This window comes from Chanos chanos, chromosome 5 (assembly GCF_902362185.1).
Source record: "Chanos chanos chromosome 5, fChaCha1.1, whole genome shotgun sequence".
Classification (NCBI taxonomy): domain Eukaryota; kingdom Metazoa; phylum Chordata; class Actinopteri; order Gonorynchiformes; family Chanidae; genus Chanos; species Chanos chanos.
In genome coordinates, this window is record NC_044499.1 from 5,351,264 (window position 1) to 5,371,263 (window position 20,000).

The window sequence follows — 20,000 nt, forward strand, 5'->3', positions numbered from 1 at the left end:
TCTGCCTCTTTAGATCAGGGTCTTCCGTCACCGCGGCGACGGGTCTGACGGACAGCTGCGGGAGCTCTTTGACAGGTGAGGGTGGGAGGGGCCTGGCAAGCAAAGAGGCGGGCTCTGATCTCGCCAGGTCGCACATCTCGCACACGGTGGCGGGGGTGTGGTTGACGTACGTGCAGAACTGACATACCCACTGGAGCAGAAAGGAGAGTGCAAAGAAAAGAAAGGGGGGAAAAAAAAGAAAAAAAGGAAAAAAAACAAAAAAAAACAAAAAACAAACAAAACAAGAAAGATAATCAGGATCGTCATGGATACACACAGATGGCTGCTTGGTAGGCGTCTGCATTCAGGTCAAACTGCAGCGGGAAGCTTTGACTCGTCAGCAGTTATGTAATTAGATGACCAAGTCTTAAAAAGAATTGAGGTTGGGAATTAAAATGTAGGTTAAGATATTTTAGAACAGGCTGCGGTTCCTTTGTAAGTATGCTTCGCTGTTCTAATTCGCTGATTGCATTAACTTTGTTAATTTCACTTCTACTTCTTACTGCCTCACTTTCTGACTCTTACTGAAATGTGTACTTTACCCTTACTGTTACAAACTACTGCTTTAATGCTAAGGTGTTGTTTTTCACCTTGTAAAACACCATAAACCCTCAATATTACAGGTTTTCCCCCCTCTGTGTTTGACTAGTGCCCAGCCCCTTGCCTAATTTGATTGGTTGATGACAGAAATGTGAATCTGACATGCGTTTCTCATAAAGATAAAGCATGCCATACTGACCTTTCCCATTCAAAACAACAGGGGAAAAATAAGCCACAGTCATCATGGAAACGAGAGTGAGTAAGAGTGTCGGATTTGAAGGTTAATTAAGGGCTCGTACCTCGCTGTCCCTCAGTCCCAGTGAAGGAGGGTTGGGCCGTGAGGGTGTGACGGGCGGGCGAGTGGCCAATCGCGGCCTCTCGCACACCTCACACAGAATACTGCTGCCTGCATTCACTACAGTACAACTCTTACACTGCCACTCTGTAAGAGAGAGATGCATGCAGCTCAACACAACTCATACAGCTCTCCAGCAGTTCAGAAATTAATATCCCAATGTCGACATATCCGATAAAGTAGTTTGACTGATATGTTTATGTCCACTGTGTATACAGATAAAAGGCAGGGGAACGCTACAAATCTATGGTCACAAAGAATACACAGCAGTAAAACACATAAGAGAGTTCTATTTATTACACCGACCAGTTGGGGTAGTTGGCTGCGCTGGCTCCTCCTGAGCAGAGGGGGCAGCAGAGGCCAGATGAGGGCGTTCGCAGGTCTCACACAGAACTGCCTGAAGTTTGTTGACTGTAGTGCAGTGCTGACACTGCCAGGTGGACAGAGATGAACTGATCAAAGAACAAAAAGAGAGAGAGAGAGAGAGTGAGAACAGAAACCAGAGAAAGACAGACAGACAAGCAAGAGATAGGGAGACTAATGATTCCAAGTAGGGCTGGGCCGACGGATGATACCATCGTCCATCACCGATCACTGACAATCATCACGATGCCCCCCCCCCCCCCCCCCCCCCCTACACACACACACACGCACCGATGATGGGGTGCACCCTGCCACAGACACACACACACACACACTGTAATTCCAGTGTCTCTGCTATAATGTAGAAGAATATATTTATTACTTATTTCTAATTCATTACTTATTTGCATTGGGAAAAATTGGGATTTCCCGGGGATCAAGTTGAGCCATAGAACTGATAAATATATATTTTAAAGAGTGACAGCCAGAAAGCGCAAAAATGAAGGATGGGTTTATTTTAGTTATTATAATAGCTCCTTGCGCCTTATTCACTAAAGGAAAAACAGCTTATTTAATCACACAATTTACCGCCCAGTGAAAGCATGTCTTAATTTAGGCACAAACATAAAAATGATTTTTAAATCTACCTGGTTTGCGCCTGCCTTAGTAAACTGAAGGGGCGAGTCTTTATTTGCATTGCAAAACTGAGAATTAAAACTTACATACAGAGCGAATTCTCCCATTCTCTGCTATACATGTCTTAAACAAATCATTCCTAATCATTATATTGTTATTAACCCTTTTTCATCATGTCTCACCCTGCGTGCCTTGCACAACTGAGAATATTTCATGTTTAGGAGAAATGTAATCAATGAATTACTAATATTGTGATGACTAGAGGAAACTCTCGGTGATTTGCGGTCACATCCTGGCTGTTATAATCCTAATTTTCCGCATTGCATTTTGAAGTGGCCCTAGTTTAGGCTAATTACCTGGCCGGACTTCAGCAACTTCAAATAATTAATTATTTTCTTTCTGATTATGTAATAATAGCCATAAAAGACAAATAAAATGTTACTACAAAACGAAATGAAAGAATGAAGTTCAGACGACCAACCCCCCCCCCAATATGACTTTCCATCGCGATGTTTCACTGCAGACATCGTCATATGCCAATTTGGTAGACCAGGGGTTTTCAACCTTTTTCGACATGCACCCCCCCCCCCCCCCCACTTTGTCTGGGTTTGAACTTGCCCCCCTCGACATGCGCTCACCCCAACCCTAATACCGAACCTGTCGTACCTCACGCTCTTTGATGTTTGGGTAGAGGTGACCGGAATCCTGTTGTGACTTGCGCGATTTGAATTGGAGTGGTACAGCCTGTCACATTCCGTGCACAACCATTGGACACATGTGGGGCAGTGGGCGGAGACTGGAAATATACGGCAAATGGTGCAGGTTTCTGCAGGGAGGGAGGCAGAATGCAAAAACAAGAGACACAGAAAGAGAGAGAGAGAGAGAGAGAGAGAGCGAGAGAGCAAGAGAGAGATAGACAGAAGCAAGGTAACAGTGGAGTGGACAACAAACAAACAAACAAAAAAAAAAAAACAAGAAATATAAACTCACAGTGAACATTTTATTGCAAACTCAGCAGGATGAGAAATACTGATGAGGGACTATGGTCGAGTGACTATGGTTGTCTGACAGTGGAGAAGTGTCCGCACCTGTTTGGTTAGTGGGGGTCAGAGAGGCATACGTGAGACCTGGACTGTGGTCCACTTTGGGTTGAGAGGGAGCAGAAACAGGCTGCATGTCTCTTTCCCATGGTCTCTCACTGGACGGAGACGTCGACTCATCTGAGCTGATCCCTGGGTCATCCTACGAAGTGACCAATCAGCGACGCGTCACCGGCAGAGTTAGAAAAAAACAGACACTGCTGTCATTTAGCCAAAACAAAAACAGGGACTGCACTGCCTCAAATGACACAGAAGCAAAGAGACAAGGATACAGGAGAGCAAGAGAGAGAGAGAGCGAGAGAGGGGGAGAGAGAGAGAGAGAGAGAGAGAGAGAGAGAGTGTGAAGGAGAAAGGCAGTACCTCTTTATTAAGTGAAGGGATGAGTCTCTCAAAGAACTCTGGATGGGGGTGTGCATCCTGTAATACACACAGCAGTGTTTTAGAGCAATGCAAACATCAGACAGCATCACAATGTCTCTTCAGCAGACACTGACTTAAATGAGCATTCATTCATTCATTCATTCATTCATTCCCTGAGGACTTGACATCCCACAGACATTTCTCCAAACCAAAACACACTCCGTAAAACCTGACCGAACACATTAGCGCACTTATCGAGACAGGCAGACTAGCTACTTGGCTCAGGGGATACTGGACAAGGTGAAAACAACAGTTCACGTGTCTTCGGTCTGATTTGAGGGTTACCGGTCCACACATCATATTCAATGTGAACGATTCGAACAACCATCTTTGTCGTACGAGTCATGCGGTTTAAGATGGCTAGAACATTCCTCTTAATGTCACTGGTCCAGTTGCAGTGGGCACGCTGTCAATCAAAGGCTGCATACAAACCTTAATAAGCTTATCCAGCTCCATCCGTAGACTCATGACCTCCAGGGTCACGGATGCCACCTTCCCAACATCTGGCTCTAGGACATCATCTGGAAAGCTCAGGCCATCTAGCTGCTGATTGGTGTAACCATAGAGACACAGCACCGCCCGTCCACCCTGAAACAAAGCATACTTTTTGCAGTCAGCTTCATGCTGTCAACATTTGGCATACCCATGACGATCAAAGTGTTGGTTTTTGCGAAACGATTAAAGTCCAAAACTCACCTGAATAGCGTCGACCGTGGCCTTAAAGACAGGGTTGTTGTGTTTCACAGTACGCCAGTACTTTGGCCTGCTAGAGTTAGTGAGGTTTGAACCGTACTTCTCCAGAATGTTGAGAGCTGTCGATAATCTTTGCAGGGAACTAACGGTCTGCCAGCAGAAAGAGAGAAAGAGAGGGAGAGAGATGTGTGAGTGAGCACAAAGAGGGATAGAATGTGAGACCTGAAAAATACCCTCTAACAAAAACAGAATATAAATGTTCTGGTATCATCACATTATCAGCACAGCTCAGAACATTTTGAGTGAGAGTGAAGAAACTGAAATATTGTGGCTAGTGTGTGTGTGTGTGTATATATATATGGGATGGAAAAGATGGATGGAAAATATTTTTTTTAAAATAAGCTTTACGAAAAGGTTTGAGAAATAGTGGTACAGGAGACAGATGATCCTGCTTGAAGTATCGTGTATTCGCCTGAGATAAAGTGCAGGTGATTTGTTCTCACCTCTTTCTTGTTGTTTCCAGAGATGTTTTCCGTCACCATGGTTTCTGCGGCAATGTAGCGGTATTTAGCTGCCGGAGGCAGAGGGATATTGGCCAAGGCGCACACGCCTGCCCGGACCTCCTGCGCCGAACTGTTAGATGATAAACTAAACTCTGCCCGTCTTCTCACTTCATCTAACTGGTCTGAGAGCGAAGCCATGGTTACCAACCTAAGCGTTTAGAGAATCAAATGAAACCATAATTACACGAGTAACAGCGAAATGGATACTACATGGCATCTACAACTGTTGACACATGACAAACCGATTAGTCAGACCATAATAAGAGAAAGGGGAAATAAGTCGCAACAAGCTAACTGTAGTACATTGTCCGTTAGCAACACAATAATGGCCATCCTAAAGAGTCTGCTAATAGTTTGTTTTAACTGTCAAACTGGCGGAAATGATAGTACAGTATCCCAGTCCTCTAAACTTTACTTAGACATGCTAAATTAACACGCTCAGACCATCGTTAAGCAAATTCAATCTCAGTCCTGTTAACAGCTAGCTTGCTATCCTAGTTACCAAATGCTCTCAGTAGCTAACCCAGCAGACACTGTTTGGCTTAACATCACAACGTGCACTTTCTAACCACAAATTTGTTACAGAAAGCGAATGTCGACGCCACATTAGCTACCTGTCTCTTACAGTTGTAGCTGTTCATCCGTTTACCAGCAAATGTATAAATGCTAGTTTCTGTTTCAAGAGCAGAGTGGGGCAACTAATTTCGCATCCATTGCTAGCCAGTTATGCTACATCAAACCAAAACAACGTCACTCTAAGAGGAATTTAAATCAAAGCGGCCAACCAGAAAGCTGCATGAGTAACATGCTTAAGCTGGCAAATATGTGACAAATTCAAAATATCAGTTGAACCAATGTGAGACACAGAATTACGTAGGCTAAACGCTGTAGCTAGCTTAGGAGTTTGGCTAACGTACTGGCTAAACTATCTTTGCTAACCACATACCTTAGTTTTGGTGTCGTATTCTATGGCTTCAGGTACTTGATCTAGCTAATCATCCAGCTAACTTCGTAAACCAGGGCTACTGCTGTAAGGGAGGCTTGTAAATAGCTAGATCTGAGCATCTGACTATGTTTCTGCAAGGTCGAGTACCTCACAACTCACTATTAACTATTTTGTTTGTATGACTAACAGCACTGGCACAAAACTCCATTCTCTAATCTGCTGATAAATGCAGGAACTACCAGCGTCAGTGTGTGTTTGAAGTTTTGACGTGCCTTCCCAGCTCCCTGTGTATAAAGGCATCGTTCATAAACTGCAGATAAATGGTTAATATACAATATCGAAACTTTTTTAGTTCCTATTTTTCGATTTATGTCACCCACAGATCTCTGGTAAACTACATGATGTAAGTTTCAGGGGAGTGAAAGGACGATTAGATTTTGTTTAAGAACGTTTCAACACTAGATTTCAATCTAATGAACCACGTGAAGCAAATAAGATCATTTCAGTTTCGTTGTTTTAAACCCAAATCCAAGTACATTTAGTTCTTCATTAGTTGATGGAAAAGTATGTAATAAGTGGACAAATTAACTGCACACACCTGTTCACTGATTGAAGAGGCGTGCTAAACAGATAAATTAGTTTGTTGAGGGCTCCCTTAGCAGAGTTTTGTGTTGCTCTCGCCAATTGCACCTTTTCTACGTACACTTAAAGTAGTCACTTTCACATTTGAGGTTGGTGTTTTCCTCCTTTCAGTGCTTGATTTTCTATGAATAAGAGAGGAACTTAAGTGACCTTATAGGGATTTTGTAACAGTTTCTTTTGGTAACCCCACTGTTCCTGTAATTTTCTTTGACTTGTTGGATTTTCCTCTTGCAGTATAGTGGTGTGTAGTATCCTGAGCTGTTCTGTCCCTACATAATGGAAGGTTGTATTTTCTCTGAACTTTCTCAAAGCTATTGGTTATTTAAGTTTTGGAAAGACCCACTTGTGATGGTGTCTTATGTTTTGTTTCAGACATGAACAATCCTTCACCATCAATGGGAGTTGGGCAATCTCACCAGAACCCAGTTAACCACAACAGACCTTTTTTCTATGTTCAACCACCATCTCAACCTTATTTCTTGTATCAGTGGCCATTGGAGCTATATGGCTTTCCAGGGCCAGGTAAATGATTCAACACTCCTCGTGACAAGTATCATTAAGATTACTCTTAAAATAGCAGGAGTAATAATTTTGCCCCCCCCCATCCGCTCATTCCAGCTGTGCAGTTTGGACGTCCCTGTATGGCACCATATCAGTTTTTACAGTATCCTGGTTATGTGGTCCCACACGCACCAGTGCAACCAGTTGACTACAGAAGAATGACCCCTCATTTCTCAACAGTTGCATCTTTTGACCTCCGTTTCCAGCACCTCCAGCAGGCCAGTGTACGGCGGGAGACCGCATGCTCTGAGGCCCAGACAGACCCCGGTGACCCAGTCCAAAAGCTGGTAGACAACCTGGATCATCTCAGTACTAGTGAACAACCTGCAGATCAGGGACCAAATGCAGAGATGGTGTCCTCAACCCCTGGTGTAAAAATGAGTCGTCGAGAGGAGGGCAGGCCTGATTTAGATGTAGACCCAAAATTTGACCCACTGTGCCAGAGAATGCAGACCGATAACTGCGAGCAGGGGGCCGTCGCGTTGCCTTCCACGTTGAACGATTCAGCGGTTTACGAGGCGGAGTCCATCCCCGGCCGATTGGAGGAGTGCGTGTTGTCGGACGTCCTGCCCCTTGACAGCTCCTCGGTCCTGGAAGGAAGCCTCCCTGAAGGGTGTGGCGGTGATGGATTGATAGGCTCTCAGAATGAGAGGGCTGAGGCAAAAGATGCCGAGGACCTGGTGGATAGTGGATGTGGAAGCCATCAAGAAAAGGTTGACAAATATGGAACCTTCTCTGAAGGCATGGAGCTTAAAGAGATGTCTGTCTGTCTGCCTGAAGAGGGAAAAGTGACAGTTTTGCATGCTACTGGCTCAGCAGAAGGAGCTGAACGGCTTGTGGAGTTGGAATCTGTGGAAGAGCTGCCTTATCGCATTCTGCGCCTTCCCTGCAACAGAATGACAACAGGTTTTGGTCTAAAAAATGAAGACCCACCCTTGTATATGACCCCTGCATCTGCTCTTTTGCCTTGTCAAAGTTACTTTTCCTCACTTGGTGAGACCTACAGCTACTATCCACAGGTGACTCATGAGCGTCAAAGTGTCCTTAGTCCATCTATAGATGAACTCTCGTCCAGAGAGGAAATGTTCTCCACTGATGTGGAAGACATAGACCTCATGTCCGGCCCTGTTTATATGGGTGGTGGTAGACTGGCTGAAACTAGTGATGCACCCATCCATGTTAGTGGCGATGATGAGCTAAATGGAGCCTGTGCAGAGAGTTGTTCTATATGCCTGAAGACCTGCGTTTCGTGTGGATCGAGTCTGCCAGAAGAGGGAATAGAAGGCAAAGAAACGGGGCACGGCATTTACCCTGGGAGAGATTTCACCGAGGTGTTGGAGCAAGGTGATTGTGATGATGAACTTGGGGAGGAGGACATGATGGGACGGGATGATTTTGAATTGCAGAGAAGAATGCTTGCGAGGACGCATCCCTGCAGGCATTTGATGCCATCTTGTGGTCAACTGCTTTCTAAACACAAACCCAAGAAGGTGTATTGTGAGGACCACGATGAAATGGCTCTATCTCAGAGAGGTCAGGGCTGTGTCAGAGGACAGGAATGCCGTGAGGTGCATAAATCCATGGCCAAAATGGACAGGCACAAAGGGAAAGGTCAAAGATGCTCCCAGTCCAGACTTGGTAATGGTAAACCCCTATTTTACCAGTCATATTTCTGGGAACACCATTTAAAAAAAAAAAAAAATCTTAATTCTTGTCAGTATAGTCATGTTTTAAAGTCAGTGTGTTTTCAGATAGGCCGTGGAGAGAGGGAACTGTAGCTTCAGACCAGGAGGAAAGTTGGGGGACTAATGGTACCAAACACAGACAGAAGTCTTGGAGACAAGGAAATGTACTGCAAGAGCAAGGCGAGTTCCTTCTAGTCCCCTTCCAATGACCATTTCATTTGTACAATATTTTAATTACAACAACCTATTAGATCCCTGTTGTCTTAAACCAGGCATACATTTTGTTTCTTTCTGTTCATTTAGTGAAGCCCTCGCGCAAGATGCAACAGAGGCCCAGGAGACATGAATACGAGGACCACGAGGAGGTACAGTTTCTCCACTGCCAAAGGGGCAGAGGTGAGTTATCCACTACGGATATCAACTCTCACCCATTTCTGTTGATGACATTCTCAGGCAGTAGTTCCAACCAACAACCCCCCCCCCCCCCTTTGTTTCTTAGGATCAATGAAGAGAAGCGGCACAAGATTCTAATTTTATTATTTGCACTGCTTTAATACTTTAATGTATTACCTAAACCTTAAATTGCACTTTGCACTATGAAATGCACACAAAGCACTTGTGGTGATGATGATAATAAATGAATGGACACTGCTATTTATTGTACAGCGGCAACGGACATCTCGCCGCGGACAGCTGCATTTCCAGCGCTTGACGTGACGTATGCTTTTGAACGCTGTGCGTTCATCTTAATCCGTGTGCTGGGGTCTGACCTCACTGGACCATGCTTTGACATGCCAACAAGGGCTTTCCCCCCCAGATGTGGCTGGACCTGGGAGGTGTCGGTACAGCCCGCTATGGGGAGGCTCTGATCACTAGCCTTGCCAAGGCATGCTGTTCCCTGAGGTCATACCCCAGGGGTATTAAGTTGGGCACTGGAAATGCAGTGACTTATTTTTTGGGGGGACAAGGCAGAAAAGAGAAGGAAAAACTGGTGATCTTGTCAGTCTGACTGATGGGTCAGCCCACGCGTGCCTTGTTTTTTTTTATTAATGGAGAAATATATTTTTAAGCATTGCAGTGTAATGTTGACATGCATGTAACATGCTTGTATGCCAGATTAGTGTTATTGTGTCATTAAAATCTTTGCATTGCACTTCAGATTCTGAGTCTTGATACTTTTCTCATGAAAATGAATCATAAAAAGGCTGATGTTACCCTGTAGAAACACTTAAATCTGAAGATGTCTGTATTGTGAACTTTAAACAATGGGATGACATTTTGATAAAATATTTTCAATACATAGAAAGGAAAACTAAAGAGAGGTTTGTCCCCAAACGACCTGTACTGTGGCGGCATTATTTAGGTCACAACACCGTATGTATGTATAACAAATACTCAGCCGATTTCATACGCAACGATATTGTACTCCATGCCTAAGGATGTTTGCAGGAAAAATGACATCACGGTGTTTATGCTCCACTAACATTTTGCCATCAAATATTTAATATTTAAACTTAAGACGAATATTGATCGTGTAAACAACGCATCCATATATAGGCTTGAGCAGAAGTTTATTCTCATGTTACTCTACTGAAACGTCAGTTCATTGAAAAATACAGTTCACTCGCGCCGCTTGTGGGCGTGACAGACAGCTCCCATTGGCGGGGTAGTTCCTGCCTATTGGCTGCTAAGAAGGAGTAGCAGTGGGAGGGTTTTAAGTGGTGTACTTGAATTGTCAAAATACAGTCCGACTGAACGTGGACAGACGCACGAAATAAAAACACCAAACCATTATGCCAAATTAGCAAGTGAATACCTGCGATTTGCATCCAAATTAAGGTAAGTCGATTAATATCTTTTCTCGGATATAACACAACACTTTTAAGAGACAAAGCACATATTTGAAACTGAGGTATATGGCGAATTGCTTTGAAAACGCCTGAGTTCACTTAAATTTAAGCAGTTTACCCCGAGTTTAAATGAGAAATATATCCACAACGACAAGAGGAGGTTGTGTTTTGCTATTCCGCAGAAAAGAAAAAAAGGACACAGAATCTTTAAAAGGGAACATTACTGCTGTACACTTTGTACAGCACCTTCTGTAGATTATTATCGTAATCTTCCAGGTTTTAATGCTATCATTTAAATGTTATCAAAATAGCACCCTGATCGCACTCGCCGCTTCCGAATGCAAATACACTTTGTTTTATGACAACAATGAAGGACTTTGTTCACAAAGCAAAGCAGTAAGATAGGATTAGCAGAGACTGGTAGCCCTGAGTGCAAACTGTTAACCAGCTGGCAGGGCTAAGTTTTATTGGGGGAAAAAAACAACAACAACATCAAAACAAAACAAAAAGAAAAAAAGACAACATAACATACCTGACAACATTTCAGCGTGCCGAGACCCGCACAAGTCAACTGGACTGACAAGAATGTTTCGGAATGTGACAGTAAACTGTGATCATAATAAGCATTCTCTTTTCCTGTTAGTATGTTTTTGTTTCATCTTCGACCATAAGCTTCAAGAGTGAGGACAAAATGAGAAGCTAAAGGAGAATGTGCCAGTGTCGAATGACATGGATATATAAATATATGTATGCAGAACTTATATAATCGTTATCTAAGGCTCACTATCAGAACAGTCTGATGGATCAGGAGGTTATGATTTATTCATTTATGACTGCCGTCTGATTAGATTTGGATTTCTCATTAACCCGAGCTATTACTGAAGTAATGACAGAGTAGCATTCCAATAGTGAGAAAGAGGGAGAAAGTGATAGCGAGAGATTAGAGGAACTTTTAGGATTTGGGAAAGTTGGTATGCCAAGGACACGGTGTGTTTGACGGGCAGCCGGTAAGACCCCAATGAAATCACTGGCGGAATAATAAAATGATGAAATGCAAGCCTCCAGCAATTTTGTCGATGTGCTGCACAACGGCAACTTTAATTGCCCGATTAATGATTTTTCTCTGTTGCTTCGGGAGCAGATTAATTCTGAACTTCTAATAATTACTGTCCTTCAGAACCTGAATCCCGCCCAGAGAAAGCAGCACTTATGAAGTGAGGCGATGGTTTGATGACATCATTGTACTGATCAATATGTAAGTTTCATTTCATGCCAGTGCAGGAGCTGGTGTGTGGAGATGAAGAGACTACAACTGTTGAAGCCAAAGCAAACCATTGACTTTTAATACAAAGTTGGAAAATATAATCAAGTGAAGTCTTTTGTTGACTTGATGATCTTGGTAATAAGCTAACATGTTACCGTAGTGATCTGTAATGTGATTAGATGAAGCAGGAAACTAAAGCAATTGAGATGGATGTTAGTGCCTTGAGGGAACGTCTGACTTTTCATTGATTTTTTTTAGATTGAGGTGAAGTAATTAAACTCATTCCCTTGAACTCTTATTGACTTTTAAACAGATTCACAAATACAGGATTTCACCACCTAAAACAGGAATGCATTGTCTTACTCTTTACTGTGGGACCAGTCAGTTATTATTTACACATTAAAATTAATTTTTTCATTTCTCTTTTTAGATACTGCATGGTTTTGCACATGCTTTAGAGTGTCTCACAAACTCTGTTGTCTGTTGATTGTCTGAATAGCACTTGTCAGTTGAAATGATATTTTAAAGCAGCATCATTCTGGAAGCTTCTCTGGCCTGTAGAGACCTTCAGTGGTGCCTCAAAGTATTTTGAACTTCGTTACAGGGACACATTGTCAAGAATTACTGAATTTCATTTAACATTTCATCTAACATGTTTCCAACAAACTTTGCACGGAACTTGTCATTCGACCCCAACACGAAGCTCAGGTCATCGCTGAACTCTTCTCTGGTGTAGAAACACTGCTCGGAGCCAAAGTTGTTTGAAGGGGAAGACATTCTCAAGATTCCTACGGAAGGAAACCCTTTTGCCCCAGGAGCCAAACCCATTTGCTGACTGAACATTATATTGGTTGACATGTAAGTTTCCATGACAATCATTATGATTGCTTTCGTTTCATTTGCCTGACAGACTGGTTCTTTGGATAGATCCAAGAGGTGTAACACATGCACAAAACATCTGCGGATCCCTGCTGAGGTGTCATAGGATGATGTCAAAACTGTTTACATGTTGCGAATTCATAGTCAATATTTATATGGAGACAGATGTTTGTACTTGGCTGCATTATCAAATCTCCCCTGGCTTTGGTGATTTGAATCAGAAGAAAAGTCCTTCAGAAGTTCAGGTCAGAAGTTTCTTCAGTTTTTTTTCTTTCATTATTTCACTGTTTTTACGGGAAACAATGATAGTATGAAGCTGAGATCAAATTTCTGGGCTTTCTTGGCTTCAAGCGCTCCAGCTTTTTTCCAGTTTATGATGCTAACTGTTAACATGAATTATCACTAACATGAACTCAGCAATAAACCTGAATCTGTAGCTATAATCTAAATGCTTTTAAGAACATGGGCGTTGTAGTCTTTACTTGTTTATGTACTCAACCTAAATAGTCTGAATGTGGTCTCACTGCATTTCAGACTACACTCAGACTTGAAGCGTTTAGACTTGAAGTGCAGCATGTCTGGTTTCGGTAGCCACAGTGATTTACTGTTGGTTAGTAGTGTTGGTCAGTTTTAACTGCCACTCTCTCCCTCTCTCACCAGAGATAAAATCCCAGGCAGGGATTCCTGTGGATATGTTCTATCAGGACTAAGCGCCTCGAGCAGAGAAGAGAAGAGTCACAAGTCCAACACTCCTTTTTGGGTGACTCCGTGGATGTACTGACACTCCCAAAAATTGCATGCTGTCGATAAAAGAGTCTGTGCTGACGCCAGACAGTGCTCTTCAAAGCGGCTGAAGATGGAGGCAGCTTTGCAGGACTCCAAACTGGAGTGTCAGATTTGTTTCAACGGCTACAGCCCGCGGCGGCGACCCAAACTGCTGGAGTGCCAACACACCTGCTGCTCAGCGTGTCTGACCCAGATGCGTCTGAGTCACAGAGAGATCCGATGCCCGTGGTGTCGGCACGTAACCGACCTCTCCGGCGGACTGTCTGTCTCTCAGCTTCCCGACGACGCGGCTGTGCTGTCTGTCATCTCTGTCCCACGCCTTCCTGAACACGCTCCCGTTTTCATCCGACTGCCCGACAAGACCTGCTACGTCCTGCCGCTGAGGACGGACCCAGAGAGGGCGCTGTTGCCTGGCAACGCCGCGCACGGTGGCTTTGCCCCTAAAAACGTTGCTGCGGTGAACGTTGCAGAGGAACGTATCCCGGTGTTGGGGGAAGACTACAGGGAAGAGGAAGAGGAGGAAGAAGACGCCTCAAAGAGATCAATCTGGACAGGGTTAATCACAGTAATCCTAGTCGGGCTAATTTTACTCTTCCTGCTGGGCATCGTACTCCACAACATGTCATGTGTGTCCAAACGCTTCACTATCATAACATGTGGGTAGAAAGCAGATTAGACCTCTCAGCTGTAGGATGATGAGGGTTTTGTTCAGCTACACTACAGTACGGATGTACACATAGATTTAAACTTCACTTCTGTGTGTATTGTTCTTCTTGGTGCTTTAATGCACAAGTATTTCTGAACTGCATTAAGAGTACAGTCAGATTAACAGTGATGCATTTTGGAAGGGGACAGCCTTTAATGATAGACAGTATAAAATGGTTAATGCGCCAGTGTTACTGTGTACAATATAATCTTGTAGTAATTCTATTGACAGAAATAATGAAAGAATTAATGCTGTTGAAGCCTGGGATTAATCTGAGATTATAATAGACGTACATAACAAAATCTCTGTGTGTTGTTGTTACTGATACTGTTTTTTTCCTCCACGTATGGGCATTCAGACGTTAAGAGATGAAATCTGAAAGAGCTGAACGTTTCCAATAAGCTCACGGAGACTCTCCGCCCTCAGTCAGAACACTCAGCAGAATAAAAACAGCAGCTACGTTTTCTTGTCTCTAAAAACACTCTGCTCACTCTCATCTCCAGCCCCAGTTTATCACTTTACCGTCTCGTTATTGGACGGCAGCGCTCGTATGACGGTCCTGTTCGGGAGGTTTTTATCGTTTATCCTCTAACCGGCCACAGACTGTGGTCTCCTCAGACTGCTGTGTGTCCTGACCGTGTCTTTTTAATGGGCCAGGTGGATAAGGTCGTTCTCAAGGTCTCAGACACCATTGTTGGGGTCTAAACCTTAAAGAAAATCAATCGAGATAGGGAGAAGAATATACGTACGACAGCTTAATGCACTGCATCCTGCAGTTAATGTTCTAGAAACTTCATGACGTGTGCACAGTCTTAAAACCTCAAAGTCACCTTCATGTGTTTTTTTTTTTTCTGCGGTGTCTTATTGAATACGGTTGATGACAAGTCTTTGGGAGGTGTTCAGTTAAATACCTTCACATCACTCTTCCTGAACCATTATTAAAGATTGTATCTGATACCCGTTTGACGTCAGATCGAGCTGAGATTACGGGAGCTGTGCTGCCCACTGTGACTCCCTCGGTATCCATTCATCCCTAAACGAGTGGAAAAGAGAGGCTGAAAGGCTGCAGCATGTTCGTTTTTATGGTATGATCCAGATTCAGACAACGTGCTGTGACACCTGCTGTTCAGGATTGACCTTATCTGAAATATCAAGTGCACAACAGACTCACAGCTGCAAAAAAAACAAAGAAAGAAAAAAACCCCCTCAAAAAACAAGGTCGGAACTGGTACCTTGTTTGTGAAATAATGTGAGGAGATGGAGAAACTGGTGCTGGCAGAACTTTTTAGTGATGTGACAGTACATTCAATGCGTCATTGCTACTTTGGAAGCTTTTTTGATTGGATTTTGGTTTTGTGAGGGGTTATTCGTTTAGCTTTACAGAAAGAGAGTGGCCTTGGAGACATCTTGGTCCTCAAAGTTGTGCTTCATGTCTCGAAACATCCAATTTTAATTGGACATGAGGGGAAGGGAGGATACCATGGCAACCTCCTTTACAAAATGTAGGCTTCCAAAAAAAGAGGGTCCAATGTCAAGCAATATTGTTTTAAAACCCAAACTATTGTACTAAACCCAGGCTCAGTTTGTGCAATTAAACAGTACAGTCTGGACTTAAAGACACAGACAGTTCTTACTTTCTGTACTCTGACAGTGTTCAGTGGCTGTACTCAAATAGTACTCAATCCCTGTACTCAGACAGTATACAGTGTTTGTTCTCAAATGGTAACCAGTGTCTGTACTCAAATGGTATTCACTATATGAGCTTAAACAGTACAAAGTCTCTGTATTCCGACAGTACTCAGCGTGTTTGTGCTGAAACAGTAGCCAGTGTCTGTGTTCGCTCATTTCAGGAGATTACTAGAAGAACAAGTTATTTTTGGCTTGGTCTAAAAACAAAAGCCTTTTGTTTGCTCATGCAGACTCCTGGGCCCGTGTGTTTAGATACACACCATCAGCTCCATGGTACTTTTTCCTGTCATTACTTGCCTTTCATACCACCGTACAGCCTGTCTGCTTCAGCTCTCCCATGTTCCAGCTCTATAAAACTTGCCGTGCTCATACCAACGTATAGCCCATCCACTTCAGCTTTCTCACATTCCAGTTCTATAAAACGTATCTGTTTGCCATGGTTCCTGTGATTTCATCCCCAAGCTGCTGCTGCTTAAGAGAGTGTAAGGGACAGCTGTCTGACTGATGTCTGAATGAATTCTGCCAGGACAACATTCAGATCTGATCCCTTGACCTGAATTCAGACGTAAACATAGTATCAATTAAGGCCATGTCAACAGTATACAGTAGACCCTCCGTGTCCGCGGGGGGGGGGATTGGTTCCAGGACTTCCCGCGGATACCAAAATCCATGGATGCTCAAGTCCCTTATAAAAAATGGCATAGTATTTGCATGTAACCTACGAACACACCCCCGTATACTTTAAAATCATCTCTAGATTACTCTTAATACCTGATACAAACGTACATGCTATGTAAATAGTTAGTTAATAGTTATTGTTATACTGTAGTATTTTGCGAATTATGACTTGGAAAAAAAAGTCTGTACATGTTCAGTACAGATGCAACCATCGTGGGCCTAACTACTTAGTACATGCACATCAGCAACAACGTGCTACTGCAGGGTATGCCTACACATCACTTCATTCGTGTGGATTCAGCGTAGTACTTGGTGCGCAGCAAATTCAAGTTTTGCTTCGTGGAACTTTCTGGGGTTTTTTTTTTTTTTTCAAATATTTTCAATCCGCGGTTGGTTAAATCCGCGGATGTGTAACCCGGGGATAAGGAGGGCCAACTGTGTATGAGTTTATGAGGGTCATATGCTGTTCAGTGAAAGTGTTACCTTCTGCTTGTCACATCTGAGTCAATCTGTCTAGTAATCCCATTTCATATCAGTATTTCTTAGACTAGCAAGAGATTACAGAGCAGTAAATGTATACAACAAATACATGTCCATATTAGTGTTTGTAATACAAGCCTCGTATGAGCAGATCTATCCATATTCATATTATTATAACCAGGGGTGGAAAGTAACGAAGTACATTTACTTGAGTGCTGTACTTAAGTACATTTTTCGAGTATCTGTACTTTACTTGAGTGTTATTTTTTTTTTTGGAAGCATGACTTTTACTCCACTACATTTGAAATACAAATATTGTACTTTTCACTCCACTACATTTCTATGAAGGTTCTCGTTACTTGTTACTTTAACACATAGCTTTGAAGTCATTTTCCTTTCTAAAATGCGATAGACCATATTGTGTTCATCACAGGGGAAAAACCAATCACAGTAAACTACTCCAATGCTGTCAGTCAAGTGCATGCTGCATTTTTTTTAACAACTGAACTTGGCGGTTTTACTGATGGCTACTACAATGGAAGATAAAGATGATAAAGATAAAGGTTCCTCACCAGAGCAGCCATGGCCATATCTTAAGTCCATGTCTGAGATTTTTTAAATCAACTGGTTTCCAAGCTAATTGCTTCCCGTATGCGTTCGCGTGCTGTGTTCGCCTAACACTTACAATCATTTGCCACAGTACATATGAGATGTGACTTGAAAATTGCGATTTATATGTTTGTGAATGTGTGATGAATCTGGTGACAGAGGCCAACTTCTGTTAACACAGTGTGTGAACACATACAGAAACCAGTTGGCTTAAAAACCATTTGGGGCATAACACCGGGTCCTGTGTGAATCCACTGCTGATGCATACTAATAGCTTAGCTAGCGAAAATGCCGAGTTAATGTTACTGACAAAAATCCTTTCAGAAATATATGTTTTAATCTTGTCAGGTAAATGCAGTAATATTTGTACGGTCAGCGGATTCATGTAGGACCCGGTCCCAATAAGACGAGGGGGGCGGGAATCAAGCGGTGACGATGGTCATCCAGCTGTTTCACATTTCAGACAGTGCTATGTAGTAGAAGTCAGATTAACCTAGCCTGCAACATTATGACGTGTTTATCCTTTTAAGGCCAATCTGAGTTAACCTAGTGCCTGTTTAACTGACACTATACACTGTCTTTTATATTCCACAATTTTTGTATTCTACAGGTTCTACAAGCAAGTCAGTGCATTCAGTAGGTTGTTTCAGAGTCATTAGACTCTGTAAATGCATTGTTGCAACAATACAACAATGCAATGAAATTAAAAAGAAAATGTACTTTTTAATACTTAAGTATTTTTAAAAGCAAGTACTCCAGTACTTTAACTCAAGTAAAAATTGAACTGAACAACTTTGACTTGTATTGGAGTATTATTTGACCAGGAGTATCTATACTTTGACTCAAATAATGGAGTTGTTTACTTTGTCCACCTCTGATTATAACATGCCTATAGTTTATTTAACTGTCTCTGTTTGCATTTCACAAAGACAATCACACACACACACACTTGCAGACGTCAGAGTGCATTAGCAGTCATGAGGAGGTTGAATGATTAATGGTGTTGTCTGGATACACTAATATGTGTCATTTTTTCAATTCTGTGTACTTCAGTCACAGAATCAAAGGAGTCTCTAAACAAGCCATTAACACGGAATACAGAGCCAATCAATTCTCCCCGTCACCCACTTACCCGCTCACACACACACACATCCCTCAGACTGCAGCAAGTCTGAAACAACAAACAAGTGATTCATCTAAAGCTCAAGGCGACAGAAAGCAGAGTTTGATTTGATCGAACCGATCACAACAAACATTCAAACAAACGATTGATCGGAATTTGGTCATCAGTTCATAAGTAAAAGAGATCAGCGCTCTCACAACGGCATGAATGTGATTTGTTAGTATCATTCTAAGTATAAGTAATTTAAGTTCATCCAGTGGCTGGCGTTTAATTACTTGAAACCAAATGAGGCCTGTCTCCAATTCCTAATACAACCATTTTATCTTAGCGATGCAGCTTTCTGAGCTGATCTGCTGAGGTTGTGTCATTTTGTCAGCGTCACACACATACACACACACACACAGAAATGTTACCACACTTTGCCATGAACCCTGGGCTAGACCAGGAGAATTAAAATTGCTTACTCTTTCACTGTCTTACCGTCCTCTCCAAACCTGTCAAATACTGCACAATCTTTCACTGTCTGTCCTCTTCAAACCTGTCAAATACTGCACACTCTTTCACTGTCTGTCCTCTCAAAACCTGTCAAATACTGCACACTCTTTCACTGTCTTACTGTCCTCTCCAACCCCGTCAAATACTGCACCCTCTTTCACTGTCTTGCTGTCCTCTCTAAACCTGCCAAATACTGGTCACACTTTCATTGTTTTACTGTCATCTCTAGACCTGTGCTCACTCATTCAATGTCTCACCGTCTCCACTAAACCTGTGGACTGTCATTCAGTGTCTTTGTCTTGTGTCAAGCTGCCCTTACTGCTGCAAATCTGTTCAGTGAAGCTCACTCATTCAGTGTTTTTTTTTGTCCTCTTTAAACCTGTTAAACCAGTGGAAATTAGGGATGTAGAACTGTGACAGAACTTTCTATATTTTCCTTCATCACCTGAGAAGCTGCAGAATCACCAAATTTGAGCCCACAGTTAATATTTTGACAACAAAGTGAGTGGAAGATGAGTTAAGAAACGATGATAAGACAGTTTGGCTGTGAGAACGGGGGCTTTTGTTTCAAGCACTGAAATTCATCCAAATGCATGAACTCGCTGATGCTTCACTCTATAGTGAGTAAATATTGCCTTGTATTTTGTGGAAGTAAATAAAAAAAAAAGTCATGTTAAGAGGATGAATTGAGGTTAAATACTGACGGTGGAAGTAACCGAGGTGATCTGTATCTGCTGAAATGAAACAAATCATTTACATACATTAGGATAAATCTGGAAATATTGATATTTTAGTTTATTGTCATTCATACATAACAACATTAATAATCCTATCATTACATATACAAAAAGCTATATATATGTGTACGTGTATATATATATATATGTGTGTGTGTGTG

At 42.5% G+C, this 20,000-nt stretch overlaps 3 protein-coding genes across 3 annotated transcripts in view; 2 read left to right on the forward strand and 1 right to left on the reverse strand.

The window, feature by feature from the left end:
* The window catches only part of rnf31 (ring finger protein 31), a 15,742-nt gene extending 10,895 nt beyond the window's left edge, over nt 1-4,847 (reverse strand). Inside the window, exons 1-9 of the mRNA XM_030775359.1 lie at nt 4,650-4,847; nt 4,150-4,296; nt 3,886-4,041; nt 3,394-3,450; nt 3,022-3,175; nt 2,600-2,771; nt 1,241-1,386; nt 879-1,021; nt 1-190 (exon numbers count right to left, since the gene is read on the reverse strand). The exon at nt 1-190 is cut by the window's left edge and continues 44 nt beyond it. Of these exons, the coding sequence (XP_030631219.1) occupies nt 1-190; nt 879-1,021; nt 1,241-1,386; nt 2,600-2,771; nt 3,022-3,175; nt 3,394-3,450; nt 3,886-4,041; nt 4,150-4,296; nt 4,650-4,847 (1,363 nt within the window). The remainder of the gene's footprint in view (nt 191-878; nt 1,022-1,240; nt 1,387-2,599; nt 2,772-3,021; nt 3,176-3,393; nt 3,451-3,885; nt 4,042-4,149; nt 4,297-4,649) is intronic.
* Nucleotides 4,848-5,677: 830 nt separating this feature from the next.
* buc (bucky ball) lies at nt 5,678-9,716 on the forward strand. The gene is made up of 5 exons (XM_030773527.1): nt 5,678-5,687; nt 6,625-6,819; nt 6,916-8,502; nt 8,847-8,939; nt 9,703-9,716. The coding sequence occupies exons 1-5, from the start codon at nt 5,678-5,680 to the stop codon at nt 9,714-9,716; spliced, it is 1,899 nt and encodes a 632-aa protein (XP_030629387.1).
* A 3,661-nt stretch (nt 9,717-13,377) lies between these two features.
* Nucleotides 13,378-13,986, forward strand: rnf152 (ring finger protein 152). The gene has a single exon (XM_030776046.1). It carries the CDS (start codon nt 13,393-13,395, stop codon nt 13,984-13,986), a length of 594 nt encoding a protein of 197 aa, XP_030631906.1. The 5' UTR covers nt 13,378-13,392.
* Nucleotides 13,987-20,000: the final 6,014 nt, after the last annotated feature.